Source organism: Plasmodium brasilianum, chromosome 8, assembly GCF_023973825.1.
Source record: "Plasmodium brasilianum strain Bolivian I chromosome 8, whole genome shotgun sequence".
Taxonomy (NCBI): domain Eukaryota; phylum Apicomplexa; class Aconoidasida; order Haemosporida; family Plasmodiidae; genus Plasmodium; species Plasmodium brasilianum.
In genome coordinates this window covers 47,279-69,698 of record NC_090121.1, presented here as the reverse complement: position 1 = coordinate 69,698, position 22,420 = coordinate 47,279, and the positions used below count along the sequence as shown (strand labels likewise).

Below are 22,420 nucleotides of genomic sequence, written 5' to 3'. Positions count from 1 at the left end.
TTCCATCTTTTCTATATGTTCCACTTAACACATAACACTAATGTACTGAAAATCAATTGGATAAATTATATAAATATTACATATAATATTTTTCTTATGTTTCTCATTAATGTTAACCCAATTTTTCTTTAATATATCAAAAGCTAATAGCACATTATTTATTTTTTGATCATTAAAACAAAATATAGTGTTTATAACAGTTTTGATAAAATAATTATTATGTTCAAGTTTGTATAATGCATAGAAATTTCTCTCAACTTTTCCGTAATGAATATAGACATTGTTACGGTCACTATTTCTATGTGAAGATATAGTACACAAAAAAGACATATTTAATAATGTACGTCATTACTTTCATTAAGTTTTACATAACAAATGTCCAAAGAGAAATGATCTAAAATTTGTTTCCAAAGGTAAAAAAAGAAAAAAAAGTTTTATTTTTCATATAAATGAGTGCAACCTAGAAAATTATGAATGCAAGAAATTATAATAATAATTAAGAATTATTATTTGAAAATTTTACTTAACAGAATAAAATACTAATTCTAAATTCAAAATATATTTTTATTTTGGGAACATTTTTATTTACAAATGATTATATAAAAAATATAATATATGTAATAAATAAAACTAAATAATAAATATAACATGAAAATAATCATAAAAAAGATTTATTTTATTGTAATGCATGATGATTAATTTTTTTTCCTAAAGAAAAATTCATTCTATTATTTTTTTATATGTTATATTAATATATGGATTTGTATCCTTTATATATGTATTTTCTTATATTGCAAGTATAATAAGACACTACTTGCTCATTATAAAACATAATGAATAAGAATTAACTATGCAAGTAATATTTTGGTACTAATATTAAAAATATATATTTCTTTTATTATAATAATTTTTTTATTTTTTACTTTCAACTAATATATTTTTTTTAAAATATAAAATATAGTGTCCTCCTGAATTGAAAAACTTTTAACATAAATATATGTTTTCTATAGATTATATTAATGTATCTTAGTTAATAAAAATAACTGCGTTATGTATATTATTTATTTTCTTTGATTTCATAGTATAATAAAGAAATAGAGTATTATATCATGTTGCATTATTTTATAACTAATGAACAATAATTATTATTATAATTATAATTAGCATTATTATACTTCATTTTTTATTAAGATGAGTAAAAATATTTTAATAAACTTTATTAATTGCCCCTTCTCTAATTCCATCTTGTATGCACCAAAAAAAGAGAAAAAATTTCTTTATATTAGAAATTTCAGTTAAACAATTTTAATCTGTTATGTAAAGAATATAAATAGAAAAAAATTATTTTTATACGTAATTATATGCATAATGATATATAATATATGTATCAATATTATCTTAATGTGAAATATGTGATATTACAAATGCGTTAAAATTAATATAATTTTCACGTATTGGATTATGCACTAATGTTCTCTGTATAATCTATTTAGCATCAAATTCCATTGTTCTAGCACTGATATTTCAAATAGTTGAATTCCATAATTCATTGTATTTCTGACAATTTATTTATCATAGAATAGAAAACATTATTAATGTAATAAAACTACATTAATATATGTAATATCTTTATTGTAACAATTTTTTAGAATATATAATGAAAACTTTATTTTTGCAGTATACCTAGTGATAATTTTATACAAATTGATTTTTTTAGTAGTTCTCATAATGTATAATAGGTATTATTTTTTATAATAAATTATATATGTCCGAAATAATCCTTGCAAAATAATGTTAATATTAATTATGCAAATAATATTAAAGCAGTTTTATATTTTCTTTATATCTTCTTTATAACATATAAATTTCCATAGAATATTTATCCTTTAATTTCATATTTTCTCATTACCTTATTAAAATACTTCATGCGTTCCTTTATATAAGAATTTTTTATGGTTCTGTTAGAATCACAGTCATTTATATACGATTAGGTTTGCAATATTATAATTAAAAAAAATTCCTGGCACTTTTTTTTTTGTATTTTCTTTTTTAATGCATTTCAAATAATATGTTTAAGACTTTATTATATATGTACAATGATTATTATTATTGAACTTTTTGAAGTTATAATTTTGTACTATATGATATGTTATGTCTGAATGCAGCCGAATATATACAGTTATTTTAGAAACTATATGTTGGTATTTGTTCATTTTGTTCATTTACACATTTCAACATATTTTTATTTATTCTTAATAAAGGCATTAGGAAAGTCCTAATGGAGTAAAATTGTATTATTAAAAACTATATATATATAAATAATATCCTATCAAAATAATAATTTATTGTCGTAATAGTTTGGAAAGATTGAAGAATGGTATTCTCACTTTTAGTTGGCATAATTTATAATGTTAAGAAAGAGAAAAAAATATGAAAATTATTGGATAAAATGTTAGTATAATTATTGGAAATTAAGAGATAAATTCTTAACCAGCAGTAAGAGGAGATAGTTCTGCTGGTATATATCGCTGTTCTATATAAAAATACTATGAAAATCTATTTCACTATTATTGAACATATTCACTTAAAATATTAACAAATCTTAAGTATGGTAGAATTATGCACCTAATAATATAATTTTTATGTGTGCCTTATTAATTTTAAAAATTTTATGCTTGCATAAAAATATTATATTTTTTCTGTTTAAGACATCCAGCTATATGATTAGTATATAAAAGTTTATATATTTAAGGGTGTATGCCATCAATGCATTTATTATTTGAAGTATGAAATTTTTTGACCTAGTGGAACACATAATTTTTATGTAAAATTATAAAAGAGTAAACATTTCAAATATTTTTTTTTTTGTATAGAGGAAAAAAAGTGTGCTTCTCTATATGATTTGTGATGAAACAATATAAACAATGCATTAAATTCGATAATTATTGAACATTTAAATGATATCATATTTTTTATAGATACTATATTAAATATCTAGTGCAAGGATGAAAATTATATTTTTAAATTTTATATTATTATATATTTAACTTTTTTTATTTATATGTATTAAATATTAATTTTATTATATGTTAAATGTATAATGGACATTATATGATAAATACGCTAACTTTATTATGTAATATATATATTACAAAAATATTCATCTATTATACATATACTTAATAAGGAAAAAAATAATTATTTTACAAGGAAGTTATAGTATTGATTTATGAGTTTTTAACTTAGGAAAGGTATAAATAATTTAGAAAAATAAAAAATATTTTTTTTTGAAAACTCAGAAAAATGTTTAGAATATATCAATATTTTTAAAACGGAAAAATACTATTTTAAAATAATTTCTTAAGAGGATGTTATTTGGTAATATCCTTATTTTTCACAATTCATTTTATAATTTATATATATGGGAATTATTACATATTTTTAAAATGGGTTAAATTGTATTACATAAAAAAAAATTAAATGAGAGTAAAAAATTGAGGCAATAAAATTGAGCAATAACTTAAAAGAAACTAAATAAAAAAATTAATAATTGTTGTTACGATAATAATATATACATTAAATCAATAAATATAGAATAACGTTAATTTTTGTAATTTAAAAATGGCGTTTTAATTTTAGGAAAAATTTTCTATCTTTTAATTTTAAAATTATTAACTTGCAGGTTAAGACTTTTTAATAAGAACAATATAAAATTATATATAAGATTATTACAATAAATTTTTACGAATATGATATTTTTATAAATATAATCCTCATTTTATCTGTTACAAAAAAAAAATTATTTAGAAAAAATATGTTTTTTCCGTTAAAAGAATTTTTAATAAAATGTTATTTTTTTTATATATTTATATTGTTTTGTTAAGATGTACCTGTAAAATATATATTCAATGCATTACGTATTTGTAAATAAATAAACGCAATATAATGAATTTATTCGAACATTATAAATAGAAAAATTAATAAAACATACTTTTTAGTAAATTATATTGTTATTCTTTACCATTTATTTTAAATCATTTGTATTTTGCATAGCATTTATAAATTTATTTTATATAATATGTTTCTAATTTAATCAAATTATTTGTACAATATTTATGTTAATTATACATTAAACCTCCTTTCTTTTTTGTTTTTAGTTTTTTACTATTTTAATATTTCTTCTATATGTATGCAATTAATTAAAAAAAAAAAAATTAATTAGTTCAGTATAAATATTTTTTATTTAGAAATAATGATATAAATTAATCTTAATTAAATCTATAATTTTAAAAAATTTTCGTAAAAAAACGAAAATGAAGCTTTATTTAACTTTAGATATTTTTTAGGAGATTAGGCATTTCTATATATATTAGATTATTTACGCATAGTATAGACTATAAAAGAGTGTACGCTATTTATTTATAAATAAAATTTATCAATATACTAAAATAGAACAAAATATTATAGAAAACATAGTTATCTTCATTTATTATCAATACTATTATGTTCTTATAATTAAAATTTTTCTTTAAAAATTTTTATTCAAAATATTATGCTAGTAAAATTATAATATTTAATGACCAGATATTAATTAGTTATTGCTTTAGAGTATTTAGCATTGTATCATATATATATATATATATATGATATATGTTCCATATGGTACATAAACTCCATATTTACTTATAATATGAAGACGTTCTTTTTTTCTTAGTTTATTCTGAAAAAAATTAATAGAAAAAATTATTTAGTTAATACACTACATTAGATAACTAGGTAATATATTGTGAATATTTTTGTATAAATTAAAATTATCTTATTTATATGAAAGTTATTTTTTTTTAATAAAAACTATTATGGTAAAAATTATATAATAACTTTTTAATATTATTTATCTATGTACATGTTATAAAATACCCGATATATATACAAATTTTATTAATTACATATAAAAAAAAAAAAATTAAAATTAAATAACTAATGTAATATTCTTTGTTTTTAGTAGGATATGGTATAACTGTTAATATATGTTTTAATAAATATGTTAAAATTTAGAAAGCACATTATGGAAAAAAGCATTATGATTTTCTTATTTATTAAAATTTTTGTGCTTATCTTTTTTACGTATACACCCCATTTAGGCTACGATGTGGTATGGTAATATTTTTTAAGTATATTTGCATAATTCATATTTTTTTTTTTGTATTTTAATGAATACTGCTGTTATCATTAGGTTGTATTTTTTTTTAATATCATTTATTTATTTTGGATATTTAGATTACGTTTAACAAGTACCTAGGCAAACATTATAAGCTTTTTATAAAATTTGATGACAGAACATATCGATTACTAGCAAAATATAAACAGGATAAAGATTTAAATGTTGCAATTCTAAGAGAAGATATACCAAATAAAGGAGTGAAAAAAGAAAGGATATATATAATACTGAAAAAGAGCGCACATATGGAACGAATCAGTTATATATAGGTTCATTAAATAATTATGGTGGCCATAAACAAGATATGAATTATAAATATTCTAAATTAGAAACAAAAAAGTACTCTCGTCTTAAAAAAAAAGTATTCAAAGAGCTTTATTATATAGATTTTCATAAAAACAACAAGAATATTAGTTATAAGTTTTACAAAAAAATAATGCGTAAAAAATTCTCACTACTATTAGATTTACCTTTATTATTGTTTTTATTGTTATCAGCTGTACATATAGTAGATATATACCTGCTTTTTCCAATTAAGGAAAAATTGTTGTCTTTCTTTAGTATATTGAATAGTCTAGGGACTGAATGGAAAAATATTATTTATGTTACTGTACTAGGGCCACTTAGTGGTATTTTATATATTATGCCCTTTTTAATGTTATGGGTCACGCTCATATCGTCGGTTTTTTATTACCATAAAAACGTTAAGAAATATGAAAACATTAAGTTAAATAAAAAGTGAAATAAATAATAAGAAATATGTTTTTTTACCTCAAGTATCTTTTAATATGATGTAACGTCTAAAGTATTATTAGTTATATTTATAGTAAACATATAATTAATTGCTGAAATTTTAGAGAAGCAATTATATATTAACGCCCTTTTTCACTCCAGAGACAAAACATATATGTTCTTAGTTTTTTTATGAATTCGAATGTTTTAATTTTTAAAAGTTTGTATTTTAAATTATTATATTAGTTTAATTGTACACTACTGCATGTATCATATATTTGTGTATTTAGATAGATTTCTATGAAGAATATTTACATGTACCTTAAGATGAAAACATAACCATATAATTAATATAATTTTAAAAGAGCATTTTTTATATTTACATTTGTCCTAATAAAAATGCTTCTTACTCTTTTTTGCCTTTTCTGGGAGAAAATTGCAATTTGTTTACGTAATTAGAAAAATATAAAATTAGTTCTGATTTAACAATATATATTCCTTGTTTTGTATTTAATGAAATGAAGTGAGTATATATCGTTGCGTTCATATATATATATTTACTTAAAAAAACTTATTTACTTTGTAAAATATGTCTTTAGATATATTTGTTATTCATATTTACAGTAAAATTTTTTTAAAACATGTTTATGTTTATTTTTTGAGAGACATATTGGGGGAGTTATTAATATATAATAAGGTAAGGTTCTTACTATATATGGATTATTTATAATATTTTATTAATTACGGAATTCTATATCCTTACAATTTAATGAGAAGTTAAGAATATTTATAATTTTATTATTGTTCTTAATTGTAGTGTTATTTCTATTTTGAATAAATTTATTAAAAATAAATTATATTGAATATTTATAAAGGTCATATATATGATTCATATTTATTGTATCATTCAAATATTAAATTAACAAATTAAATTTAATCACATATTAATGATAATATATATAATTCCTTTTTAATTTCTTCATGAATAAATGTAATATTCTATAAATGTTTTATATGTATACAAAAATACAAATTATAATTAATTAAAATATAAAAGTATTTTCTACGATTTCATTATTTATGAGTATTTTTTTTTATATTTATCCTATCTTTTATGGATATTTACAAATAAATTATGTAATGATTAATATTATTTGAAAAATATATGAATATATATAGTTTACCTTTATCATTACAAATTTATCAATAATGTGACTATTATTTTTTTAATAAAATAATAGTGACAGAATCGAATTATTTTTCTTTAATATAATTCATAAATATATGTTTGTACTTCAGGTTATATCTAAGAGATAGTTAAGGTTTATTGATGGAATTTTAGTTTTAGTAGCAGTTGAATGTATGGGATTATTAAAATTGTGCTAATTATAATGTTCCAGTAAATCATACTATTCGTGTATTTATTATTTCATTATTACATATAAGTAATTTTGATTTAATTCTATTTTAAATATATTATGTAAATATTCATGATAAGGTAAGCATATAAAAAAATCTTGCACATTATTATTATAGTTAAATATGTAAAATGAAAAAATAAAAAAAATTCAAGATCGATAAACATTCCAATGAATTTTTGAGGGTGTAAAAAAATTAGAGTATTTACTTCATTATATTATATGGAACTTTCATTTTATTATAATATATTTTATTGTATAACTTTATGTGCTTATTTTATAAATTTTTATGTGTTAACTAATTTTTATGTAAAAAAAAATTTTTTTAATTAAATAAAATTTTTGTTGTTGTAATGATAAAAGTTTCTGTAGAATACAAAGCGAATGTAGTTATGAACGTTAAAATATGCCCATATAAATTAATGGAATAAAAATATATTAAGTTTTTGTAACTTCAATTAATAATTCAAAAAAATCACTTTAACTATGATAATTTTCTTTGTTTTTTTTTTTTTTATTTAACAATAATTTTTTTAATATAATGAATTCATAATTTTAAAATACTGTTTTGTAATGTTAAAAAAGTAAAAATAAGAGTATATAAAATAAATATCTTCTTATAGGAAAATTTTATATTATATATTAATATTAACTGTTATATAGTTCATTTAAATTTTTTTTTTTTATTACTTAATTATATATGAAATAGTATGATAATATTTCTTTCAAAAATTTCATAAAAAAAATTAGTTTGTCTTATTTTTTTCATAATTTTATTTATCATCATTATATATAACTTAAATTTGTATTATTCTTGTCTATATTTTTTTGTAATTTAACATGTCTATAATTATTTTTAAAATTACTGAAATGCATACAATAGTTTTATGTTAGAAAAATATGTTTTTTGCTTTTTTTTCCTTTTTGATGTATTAATGTTTTAATAAATGTAAAATTTTTTACAATTTCGCAAGAAATATAAAGTATATAATTTATAAATTTTAAAATATTTTATTAAATAACAATTAATAATATTAGTATTTAAGTAAATTGCATAATATGATAAATTATAAAAAATATATATTTTATTATTAGAGTAATTTAAATATATACATATATTGAATATATTTTACTAGACTTAAATTTTATTTTATCAATATATAATAGGTTGTAAAAGAATATAATATTTTAATAATGTAATATTATATATATATAATACAATGAAAGCGAAATTTTATAACACTATATTCTTTTACTATTATTTTCACTTTCTTTATAATTTGTATTATTTAGTTATAACACAGCACATTAGAAAAAACTTGTATAACATAAGAATTAAAAATTGAGTACAACATAAATTTCAATAGCTAGTTTCTAAATATATATCAGTATACACTTAATACAAGATATGCTTTGTTTTAAATAAACAAAAGTTTGTTTTCGTTGATTAAATAATTCTTTATTTTATCTAATATATTCTTTTTCAATTTTTTTATATTTCTGAATAAAATTAATAAATTGAAAATTTGTTATCCTTTTACATATAAATACCTAAATGTTTATCATTTCGTTTCTTTTAAATTATTTTTTATAGAGCTTTTTTTTTTTTTTAATAATTATCCTATATAGAAATTATGATAAATCAATTTTATTGTTATTTTGTATTGTAATATTTTATAGGATATATATAATATAAAGTAAATTTATTATATTAAGAATATATAAATTAGAAATAATTAAAAAATCAGTAATGTTTTTCGTTTTAAGTATTTTTAATATGGTTAATATTATTATTATTCAATATGCATAAGAATTATATTAAACAATAAAAGAAAATTTCAAGTATTTCATCTTTGTTAATATCATTGTATTTATCATTTTAATTTTGGTATGCTATTATAACAATTATGCGGTATTATAATAATATTCAATATTTTTTTACATTTTTTTTTTAATTTCTTATTTGGTTTTGCTTTTAAAAATACTTGCGTAGTATAGTAATATATATTTGTAGAAATTATAAATGTTTATTTACGTTTTTTCTTTAGAATAATTGTAATAAAATATTAGGTAAGAAATGTAAGAAGGCAATTTAAATTTAATATATAACTGATTAATAGCAGAGGATTTAATGTATGTAAAATTATATGATGATACATTACGTAATGGATGGAATACTCCATTGCTAAATGAAGAGGAATATATATCTAAAAGTGACGAAGATAATGTATCAGATATAGAAGATTTAGAAGCAATTGAATTATATAGGGATGAAGGGGATAATGCTTCTAAGAAAAAAATGTCTTCTTTACTTAGTTGATTCGATAACTATGTTGAAAGAAAAATATTCAATCTATTAGATTCCTTTTATAAAATTAGAAATAATATGAAAATTAATAAGAAATATTACAAATAGAATGATATGTAGAAAGAAATCTTCAGTACTTACCCCTTTCCTATTAGTGTTATTGACAGAAATCGTATTTTTATTATTAAATGTTGTATTAATATATTATTATTACTCAGATGAGGAAGTAGCAAATGCGTTTAAGAATGGTACATCACCTATGATTCTTATGGTAGTAGGTTCAGCAGTTTTTACAATTGCATTCTTCTTATCTGTAATAGGTATAATTTATACTTTTATAAAAATTCTAAAATATAAAATGATAAAGGAAAAGAATTCTAAAATTTGTTACAATGAGTTAAGTCCTTTTGTTAGAAAATCTTTAAAGTTCTAAAAATAATTTATATAGTATTCTTAAAAATATTGTATTCTTAAGAAGAATACATGCATTTAATTAATTGTTATAATACTAATTGAACATACATGTCTATTCCGATCTAAATTATAAAAACATATATTCGTAATATTTATTGAATTGGATGATCTTATTTTATAAATTCGTATTTTCAAAAATTTTTTGTTCTTAATTTATTACATATGCATGAAATACGAGTGTTTTTACTTATAGGTTTTTGATGAAATATACGTATTCAATAAAACTCACATAAAAAAGTGAATTTCTTATTATTTCCTTGAATTAGTAAGAAATTCATATTATTACATTATAAGATACATTTATTTTGTTTTCATTACTGTTTTTATCTTTTAGTAAAAAACTATTTGTTCGTGAGTCAATTAAAAAAAATATATGATTTGCTTTAAATTAATTGTACATGTCTTTTTCATTTAGTATATAACAAAAACAGCGTAATTTTTTGTTTTTGTAAAAAAAAAAAAATTAACTAATATTTGTTATAAATATCATTATTTTAAATGCATTTAAATTAATGTATTTTACAAAAGCGTTCTCAGCGTATGTTTATATCTTAAAGTGATTTATATTTGGTATGATAATTGAGAAATAGCATGATATTTTTATTAAGAATAAATTACATATTTAAGTCAATAATTTTGAGTATTATAAATAATTGTGAAAGAATAAAGTATAAGTGCACAAAATTATGTCTACTTAAAATATGTCTTTAATTCAAATTATAAAAATTACATGAATATATAATATTATGAAAATTTATTCTTATATTATATTCCATATAATAATTTATTTTACTTGCATCAAGTGAGTGTACTGATAAACTTAAATTAAAATTTCATTAACTTTTACTATAGAAACATACTTTTTTTTGCTTCGTGATAGCAATAGTTTTGTGCAAATAAGTTATAAAAAATAAAATTTGCATTACCAATAAGAAAAACAAAAATAAATAAAATTTTTTGATATATTTAGGTAAATAAATATATATATTTATTTTTTTATTTGTTCTATTGTGTATATTTGCCTGTATATGATCTAAAGTTAATATTAATAAGGACTTGCATCTATTTTAATATATGCAAAATTAATATTAAAAAACTACAAATATTCTGATATTAATAATGATACTTTTTTAATGTAATAAAAAGTAATAAACATAAACCGATGTAATTTGTGCTTTATGTATAATTATATCATTTTGATTTTATTAATTTGATATATTGTAGTAGTATTAAATTAATTTATAACAATATATTTATTAAAATTTTTCCTTAAAAAAAGGAGAAATATAACATTTTGTATAAAATGTATAAATGAGATATATATATGATTTTATTTAATAAATTATTTTTGCTACGTGATAAATTCTAATAAAAATGAAAGTTATGATTATCATTTGTATTATTTATCTTTATTATGTAAATCTATATATTAACTTCTTAACATTGACGCTATATATATTTGCCTTATTTATGTATGTATGACTTTAGGAACTTCAATAAGTGAAACTAGTAACGTATTGCTAACTGTAAAAATTATAATCATAATAATAAGTATTTAAGTAAAATAAATAAACTAATTTTTTTTACTTTCTAGTTAAATATTACAATATTCTATTAAAACACCTAATTTTTTATATATTATATATATATTAATACTTTATTGCAAAATATAATAAGGAAAACTTGCTGATCGTAACACAACCAATTTAATTTCACATCCAATTATTTTGAGAAGGAATAAATTATATATTTAATGTTCCTATATATATTTGTTTTGATAGGAAAAAAATATACATAATGGTAGAAATTTCACTTTAACATTTTTCTTTTTGTGCGTTGTACTTCATATTTTTTATTTATTTCAAAACAAAAATTTATGAAGTAAAATATGCATATACAAAAGAATTTATATTTTTAAATTTCATTTAATCTATTTATCCTTATATAAATAATTAAAATACAGTATAGAGCAATTTAAAATATTTTACATTATATATATTTATTTTTGGTAGTATAGTATCAAATTTTTAACTTAATATTATATGTTCTATTAGCTTATTTATATATAAATTAAATTGAATTTTTAAAGAAGGAAAATTTAACAAAAAATTAAAATTCTTTCATGGCACTAATAACTAATAAACTTTATTAGTTTTCATGCGGAAATTGTACAGCTGAAAGATATCGTATAAGGTCTTTTATTTTTTTTTTTTATCTATTTTGATTATTTGAAATTAAAATAGAGAATATAAAATTTAAAAAGTTCGTTAAAAGTATTCCATTATTTTAATTGTAAAGTAGTATAATATTATTTATGATTATATTTATTTGAATGTATTATTATCTAGCACCATGGGATATAAAATGATTTTTTTTCATTATATAAAAAATCTGTAAAAATAATTAATATACAAAATGTGCCTATTTTTTATTAACTATGGTGCATTAAAATAATGCACAAAAATTATATATTAATTTATGGCTATTTTTAATCAAGAAGAATATTATATATTTAGAGGAAAATTATACATAGGATTCTGATAAATAAAAGAATAATTTATGAAATGTTTTTAAAATATAATAAAAATTTAAAAATAAAGAAGAAATCTATTTACAAATTTTATTTTTTAAAGCGTATATATATATTATTGTTGAAAAAAAAAAATATATAATAAAAATTTAATACACATATATAATATATATACAAATGCATACGCTTTTATTTGACATTTCAACATATAATATTATATTATTATGTAATATTATAATATATAAATACATTTCATTTTTTTATAATTATGATTGTTTATTTTGTGCTCAATTAATAGTATTACTATAATTTAAGCTTAATAGTTAATGGAAGAAATGTTATTGCTAATTAGATTTATGTAAATTTTTAAATTTATTTAAGTGTTTATAAAAATGAATAGAATTTATTTTACTCTATTTTTTTTATTTTTATATATTTATATTCAAATTTTTTTTATTTTATTTAATAAATATATATTAGAACTTAGTAGGTAAATAATATAAATATGAATGTTTATATCTGATTTTATTATGATAGTAGTTGTAAATAGATCTTCATAAACGTTTTATTTTTATCAAAGTAAAATGTATTATTTTTTCATATGAAAATTTATTTATATAATTATATTGTTATCACTCTTAAGAAAATATTTTAAATGATTTGAGTTCATATAAAAAATATAATGTATATAATATAGAGTATAATGTTGACGATTTTGGTAATAACTTATTAAAAATATTGTCTTTCGAATGAAAGCTACATTAATAAACATTATGAAAAAATTGCAAAATTATATTAAAGAAATATATAATAAGAAGTATAAAGATCGTACATATGCTTTTTTACCTTTAGTATTGATATTGAAGTAAATAAAGCATATAATTATATATATATTTGAAAAAACACATAACATATATTTCCATAATTATTAAGAATTTAGGTAATTTTAAAAAAATTGTTACAAATATATTTATATAAATAATGTATATTATAAAGAATATGCTTTCATTTATATCTGCAGTTATATTTTTTTTATTTTGAAAATTTTGTATATATATATCAAGAAGTGTTTTATATTATAAAGATGATCGTATTTAACTTTTATTTATGTGTTTTCTTATTTAAAATAATTCATCATATCATTTTACAATCGTATATATATTAGCTTAAAATGGGAAAATAAATAATATTATATAAAAACAATTAAAACATGCAACAAGATAACATTTTAACTTTACAATTTTTAAAAGGAGAAAAGTGGTGTGTATAATTTTATAATTATAATATATAAGATACCTTTCAGGTATTACGGATATAATAAATAATATGTTTCCTAAGAAGGACTTATATCATATGTTAGAATTTATTTATTATGTATACATTTATTAAAACATAATATTTTTTTTCTTATATTAAAATATTTATATTTATAAAAGAATTTAGCTTAATATTATAAATATATTATGTATTAGAATAATCCACAAACTTGAATAAATATGTTAGTAAGTATATTAAAATTTCCATCTTGAATTGTTATCATTGTTCATAAAAAATATTTACAATTTTAAGAAAAAATATACTAATGCATAATCATTACTTTAATATGTAAAATAAAATTGTTATGAATATGTTGCTATAAAAATTGGCATTTATGTTTATGGAACCTTACTAATACTGCTTTATTATACATTAGCACAGAATTATATAATATTGATATATATTAATATTTTACGAAATAATAATTTATTAAAGTATAATTCACTTAATTGTAATATTATTTTTTTCAAAATTAAATTCTTGAGTTTTATATGATAAAAATAGCAGTTTTAAATTAATTCTCATGTATATTTTTTGAAAAGAAGTCCTTACTAATAATCATTAACTTTGTTTTTAACATATATATAAAATTATACCTAATATGATAAAATACTATGAGCTATTCTTTTTTATAACTAGGAACATATATTAATTAACAATGCTTTTTTATTAATTTCAGATATGCTATTACAAAATGAAATCTATAAGGGAGATGATATGGGAACATATTAAATTTTTACTAAATGAAAATATTAAAATGTTATTATTATAAATATTCGTTTCTTTTGAAGCACAATGACATTTTTTCTAAAGAAATTATTTATATATTTATATAATTCATATTTTTTCCTCAATTTTGAGAATGAATTAGAGAGAGAGTTAGCGGTATTTAAAATATATGAAAAATATATTAATGGAACATAAAGATAAGATTTTAATGAAAACTGTAAAATATTTCAAAAATTTAAGGAAAATGTCAACGAAAAAGTGAACTATATATTAAAACTACGGGAAGTTTTAGGAACTTATCTACATTACTGAACAAAGAGAATAGTAATATTCGTTTCTTATGTTGCACTTACTGGTAATATTATGAATTGTAGAAAATGATTTATACATGTTATACAAAGGATTATGATTATCTTATTAGTAAACTTTTCGATATCAAAAATAAATATTATCATAAATCTAAATGTTATTATCAGATTGAGTACGATCCAAATGACATTTTGAAAAAGTAGAATGAAAAAAAGGATTTGTATAATTATATAGCAGTTCACAATGCTATTGATATTTGCTTTAGTAGTTCTAATGATTCTATCTACAAGGAATATTATAAATACCTTAATCCAATTAAATAACTATATAAAAAGAACAAAGTGGATTGCTGTAATTAAATTGGGAAAGATACTAGCGAAGATTATTTTATTTGCGAAAAGATTATAATCGCAATTATTTAATACGTACTTATGATATTAATTGAGCAAAAGAATATTTCATATTCTCAAAAAGTTCTATTAAATATAAATTTGTTGATAGAAGAAAGGAATGTAAAAATTCTGGACTAGAAAAAACCATCAGTACTTGCTTAAGCGGATACAATCAGATGGATGGTTTTCATGGTAGGTCAATATAGTTTTGTAAAGGTATTCCAATAACACTAAAAACGTTTAAAAAATATAAGAGAAAGCATTGAAGGAAAGCCTAAAATAGATGTTTCTGAATTTGCTCATAAAGCATTAGTGCTCAGCTATGTAAGGGGAAACGTAAATGATTGAAGTAAAATATCGTATGAGGAAATAAGCGTGAAAAAATATGAAAGAAAAGGAATATCTAAAAGTTTCTCGTCAGGCATTAGATCAAAAGCTCATTCTGATTTGTTAGATATTGTTATATCAAAAGTTTTATTAAGTTTCTCGGCGTCAGTACGAGACCAAAGATTAAAAGAAATGGACGCTTGTGAAACAGCATTCACTAAATTAATGTTGAATTATAAAACAAACGTATCAAAAGTTAAAAGAATTTTGTGTACTATTCATGATAATACTAATACCTTAGTACGTCTATATAATATATCTAGTTATGTTCACTTCTGTCCAGATATATAATGTACTCGTATATTTGTATTAATTATAGTTTTTTTTTGTTTTTTACGAAGTATATATAAATATCATATTAAAATATAAATATTTTGTATTTCTATATATAATGAAATTTCTTTAAAAATTTATTATTATAAAATAAAACTATATTATATTTGTTTTATATTGTACATTATCATATTAGTTCATTCCCTTTTTATCGTGGTTATATAAGAGGAACAAAAAAGAAAAACGAAGGGTTATTTATATAGCAATATAAGGAAACCATAATAAGCTTATATTTCAATTGTTCTTAGTAGAAATACTAAAAGACATTGAGTAATTACTACTTGTTCTCGAACTTAAGATTCCTTGTGTCAATGTAACCCATTTAACGAGGTAAATTAAAATAAAAATATTTGAAAAATAATAACTCAAAATCCATATATAGCAATAATTTATAAGAACTAAATTAAAGAAGGAAAAAATAAAAAGTTGCAATTAATAGGATGCAAACATATGTTTAAATAGTATACAATAAATATGTGAAAAATATTGTGAAATATTCAAATAGCGATATTGTAGAGAAATTAAAACATCGTTAAAAAAGAAAGTAAATAAACATAAAATAATTTTATGATATTACAAACTATATAATATAAAAGTACATTAAATATATTTACCTTAAATTAATAATACAAAATGACACATATTTTATATATCATAAAATTAACAATAAATTTTTATCAACAAATAGTTAGAAAGATATTGATAAATATTAGTTATATAGTATAAACTTTAGAGTTTTTAAGAAATTTTGTTATAAATATAACTACAAAACTACAGGTAATACAAAAAAAGTCTTATAATTTGTATTATAGGTAATTATATGCAATGTACTTATTTTAAATATGATAAACAATTTTGACTGAAATCACAATGAGAAAATAGAATAACCAAATATTATGTACAATAATAAATTTGTTCCACAAAATTATGCTATGCAATAATTATAAATGAACTTAAATAATAAGAAAAATATTATTAAACTATTTAAACATAAAATTTATATAACTACGTTTATTAAATTTGTAAAATAATTAGTATTCATGTATATTTTTTGATATTATTCTTTAGTTTTTTTTTGAGGGGGTTCCTTTTATTTAATAAATTATTGCATTAGCTGAATTCTTAAATAAATCAATACAAGAAAATTTCTGAGAAAATTCAACGGATCTTATGATTACATTTAATTTTTATAAATTACTTTAATATAAGAAAATTCATAACAATAACCTGATGAAATTTTTATTAACATAAAAAATATATTAATATACACGAAATATTTTTATTTTTATGTAGCATTCGTAATTATTATGGAAAATTAACTAAAAATGATACTTGTAACTGAATTAAAAATAAATAATATATGAAAATTAGTAAATTAATTTATAAAAATATTTAATATATGATTTTATATGACTATGTAAAACATTAAATAAATTATAATATAAATGTAATTATAACTATGTTATAAATAAAAATACATATTGAAAGAATGTGTATGTTTTTCTCTCTATGTCATTTTTTAAAAAGATTTTTATTTATTATGAAATTTTTAAGGAATGAATTTTTATCAATTAATTACAAGAAAAAGAAAATATATATATATACATAATAAAATTCAATTTTTATTATATATTATAAATTACAAATACAAAAAGAAAACATTTGTCAAGGTACTTCTAGTTATATTAAAAGAGTCTAATAATGAATATATTATATTATCATTAAAATAAAAAAAATATACGTTTTAAAAAGTGATTATGTAAAATTATTTTCTCTTTTTTTTTACATGTTACAACAAAAAAATATGTAAAATTGAAATATTACAAACTTATTTTATATATTTTTTATTATATATATTATTATACAAACCATAACTTTTTTAGAGATATTAAATATAACAAAATTTTGAGTAAATTTTTATTTTGCATAAGAAAATTTGCATAAATGTTTGATAAATTCAGAGATTATAACACATATCTAAACAAAATTAAATAAGAAAAAAATTTTTTTACATGAATATAAGCTTATATTTACTAATGAACAAATAGAAAGTTAAGAGGAATTTAAGATAAGCAAAAATAATGAAATAATATAATATAAGCACTTAATACAATAAATATCCTATTAAATAAATGATTAATGAATGAAATTTTTTTTTGCAAGAATGATATTAAGTTTTAGGTTATTTTCATTCCCATTGATGTAATTATATCCATAATATTGTTATCTACTAATAATTGACTTGTTTAAAAAAATAAATTTTTTACTATAGGAGCATTATAAAGAATAATTAAATTTGTGTAACAATAGTTTACTCTTTTTTATAACTACGAATTAGAAATAATAAAAACGATAAGTAAAATTATATTAGCTAAAAAAGTAATCTGTATATGTATATAGAACTGTTTGAAGAAATAAATTAAATATAATTATAAATGTTAAGAGAAATATAAAAGAGATAATAATAAAATTCATTTCTAATGATCTATTTAAAAATAGTACTATTATCATTTTCTAAAGATTTTAATGATGAAACATCCAAAAGATTTTTATTTATTCATATATATATTTAAAAAATAAAATTACAAAATATAAAACTAATAAAAATTAAGTTATTTATTTATTCAAAATATAATATATTCAGTGCAATATATATGACAGTGAAAGTTAATGAAAATTTCCTTTGTACGTAGTATGATACAAAATATAAAGAACTATTTAATGTATATATTAATAACTGCATTAATTTAATAATGTCAAAAAATAGTAACAATCTTTTCATAATAAAGGGATTTAATAAATAAATTATATTTTTTTAATACTAAAATATTTGAGGAATTTGTTTTATTAAATGCTTTCTTTTGTGAAATGCGAACTATACAACAAAAAATTTTATCCTCATTTTATGTTAAATACATTTATATCAATTTTTTGTTTAATGTAATATAATAATTAAAAGTTATGTACAATGTAAATAAATATAGCTTTAAATAATAAATTATATGTAACGGTATAATATTTTTATCAAAATGATAAATATAATTATAATATCATTATTTCTACTATTTACTGTATCTATATGAAAATATTAATTAATAAACTTTAATATAAATAATAGCATGATAGTATATATATTAGTATTATTAATTAAAAATTTATGAAAATATATTTAAGATTTAAAATTTTATAGTTATAAATAAATAATATTCATATTATGTAATGTAGAGAGATATTGAAGGTAAATAATATATATCAGAGAAATAAGTTTTTATATGTTAAGTTATATTTACATTAGATATCTTTATGTTAATGTTTAATACTAGTATATTGCAATTTTTGATATTAATTATTATAATAATATTTAAATATATAAATTTTTCTGAATAATATAAATTAAATTTGAATTTAATTCACATATTCCTAATTTTAAAATTTACAATAATATTATAAGTAACGAAACTGAATGAGTGATTTATCATGTAGGTGCATCTATGTCTATGTATACATAGCTTGCTGGATATGTAAGATGAGAATTTCTTACATTAATATAGAACACATAATTTAATCAATAACATATTTTTAAGAATGTTAAATTATAAAATTGTATACGATCCTACAGAAAATGTGCTATGTATATGTATATTAGGAGAAACATTAAATTGATAATATGTAATTAAAACTTGTACCATTAGAAGATGTGAAAAAAATTTTAAATACTATTATATGTTTTTTATAATTCTGTAATGTTGTCCTCTGAATTATGTAACATAATTAAATGATGCATTTACATAAGAATCTTTATATTATAAGAATTTATACTTTAAAAAAATTTAGAAACAATTTCTTGTAGATAATATATTTTAACCTTTTTAAATTTTTAATAGAATTTAAGAAAATTGCGAATATGTTATGTATTTTTATATATAATATATAAATAAATATACTTAAAAAACGTTTTTTATTCTTGTATTTTGAATATTCTAAAATTGAAGAAACATTTAAAAATGTCCGATGTTCTGGAGGTTCATAACCCCTTAAATTGTGATTTATACATATTGAATGGAATATTCATTTTCTTACAAATTACATTAGTAAAATAATTTCGACAAATAATGATTTTCTAATTGCATACAAATTTTTTTTTTTTTTTTTATTGTCTCTAAGAAAAGTTTTATAGAAGCATTGCCATCTAAATTATATTATAGAAAACATTTTGAATCAAACATCGAATACTGCAACGGGTTCAATGATAAGGACAAATTTATACAAAAAAGAAATGAGTTTAATAATTATGATAACATTAAACATATAGAAGACAAGCTTATGAGGGCTTTGTGTTACGTGGCTTTTAATAACCAAGGCGAGCAATGTAAAGAACAGTGTCGTAATTTGTACTATTGGTTAGGTAATGAATTGTTATTAAGTAATTTAGAGGAAAGTTCATTTTCTAAAGTTATTGGAATACTTAATGATATTTCAAATGTTCTTTATGATCCTGGTAAATGCAAATGTACTTTTTTTAAAGATATTAATAAGGAGAAGTTTGAAAAAATGAAAATTGTGTATGATTATTGTAAAGATCGTGGCAGCATTGAAAGTACACTGAAACAATATAATAATGTGTGTGACAATAATTTAAATGAATATCTTGTTAAAGCTAATAGTGCTTATAATGAAATATATAATTGTACAAAAACAAACCTTGATCTGTATTGTATGCAGCTTAAAACACATGTTTCTAGTTGTTTTGAAAAAACGCTATCTCCTTTGACATGTAAAATAGAGGAAGTGTCCCCAGAAGACCGAGTTTCAAGCCGTTATGGTACTACTCATATTGATCAAGAATATGTAATTAAAGGATCTGCCTTTAGTTCATCTCAAAATTTCCTTTTCTTTGTTCTACCTTTTATTGGAATTTTCTTCATTGGTTTCCTCCTATATAAAGTAATTATTAATATCATTTATAAATTTAAATATTCTAATTTTCTTATATTTATATTTGTTTAATATATATATAAATAAGAATTAGCAATGAAATAATTATTTTATAATCATCTTATATATATCATTTGAATAATAGTTTACTCCAATAGTGTCGTGGATACGTACTAAAGTATTAAGAAATAAATCAATTAGGCGTAATTTGGATTATATGGATACTCTAGAATTAACACAACACACATACGAACAAAGAAAATCAAATTTAGGTAGAAGACAACTAAATGTAGCATACAATGCTACATGAGTTATCTTTTACGTAAAGAAAAGAATACATTGAATTAATATTAATAATAATAATTTTATCAATAATAATTGTACATTTAATATTCTATTGAAATAACGAAAAATAAAAAAAGCAGAAAACGAATCCTTAAATTAGTACACATAAACCGATAGAAATAAAATTATGATATAGCAACTAATATTGTAATTTACGGTAAATAAGCATGCCTTATGTGTATATTAACACTGTAAAAATCATTATTGGTTAAAATATATAGAGAATTACAAGTAATCATAAATTGGAGTATTATATTAGAAATATCCATATTTTTCGTTTTTTAAATTTATACATCATTAGTGAAAATGCAATTAAAATTGAATTAAAATATTTGAATTTTTGGAATTTATCAAAATTAAATATATTCTATATATATTATAGTAGAAACTAATTATTTAAACTAGCAAAAAGGACTAAAATGATAGTTGATTCTTTGGATAGGTACAAGGAAAATAATTGTTATTATAATATGTGAAAAATGAATATATGAGACAGATCATATATTATACACAAATGGTAGAATGAATAATAAAAAATAAAATAAGTCATTATATATATGGTAAATTTTGCAATATATAAGCTAATTTTGAAAATAAAATATGCTTATATGTTACGTGCATCAACTTTTTATATAAATATGTAAACATAAGTTTTTTATGAGTCTTAATACTCATAAAAAAAGTCAAATAGGAAAAAAGATAAATATAATTTAAGTGATTTTTTTTATAAATACTTATATACATAAATATAACTTCTATATTATATCCTTTAAATTTTTATATTAAAGAAAGTTGCTATATAAAAATTGAAAAAATAGTGATAATTATAAAAATTTTTTAAGATACCATGGAAAAAATGCATTTTAGCATTTTCGTAGTTAAGAATGTTTATTCTAATTATTATTCTCTAAAAAAAACTAATGCATATAGTTACCATTAATTAGTGTCTTATTTTTTTATTAAATATTAGAATTATGATAAAGAAAATTCTAA

General features: G+C 18.4%; 3 protein-coding genes across 3 annotated transcripts; 2 read left to right on the top strand and 1 right to left on the bottom strand.

The window, feature by feature from the left end:
* Positions 1-24: 24 nt before the first annotated feature.
* Positions 25-330, bottom strand: MKS88_002211 (uncharacterized protein; the record flags this gene model as incomplete). The annotated part of the gene is made up of 1 exon (XM_067215204.1): positions 25-330. The coding sequence occupies one exon, from the start codon at positions 328-330 to the stop codon at positions 25-27; it is 306 nt and encodes a 101-aa protein (XP_067073653.1).
* Positions 331-9,499: 9,169 nt separating this feature from the next.
* MKS88_002210 (uncharacterized protein) lies at positions 9,500-10,109 on the top strand (the record flags this gene model as incomplete). The annotated part of the gene is made up of 2 exons (XM_067215203.1): positions 9,500-9,683; positions 9,895-10,109. 2 exons carry the CDS (start codon positions 9,500-9,502, stop codon positions 10,107-10,109), a joined length of 399 nt encoding a protein of 132 aa, XP_067073652.1.
* Positions 10,110-20,151: 10,042 nt separating this feature from the next.
* On the top strand, positions 20,152-21,392 carry MKS88_002209 (PIR protein; the record flags this gene model as incomplete). The annotated part of the gene is made up of 3 exons (XM_067215202.1): positions 20,152-20,169; positions 20,312-21,091; positions 21,228-21,392. 3 exons carry the CDS (start codon positions 20,152-20,154, stop codon positions 21,390-21,392), a joined length of 963 nt encoding a protein of 320 aa, XP_067073651.1.
* Positions 21,393-22,420: the final 1,028 nt, after the last annotated feature.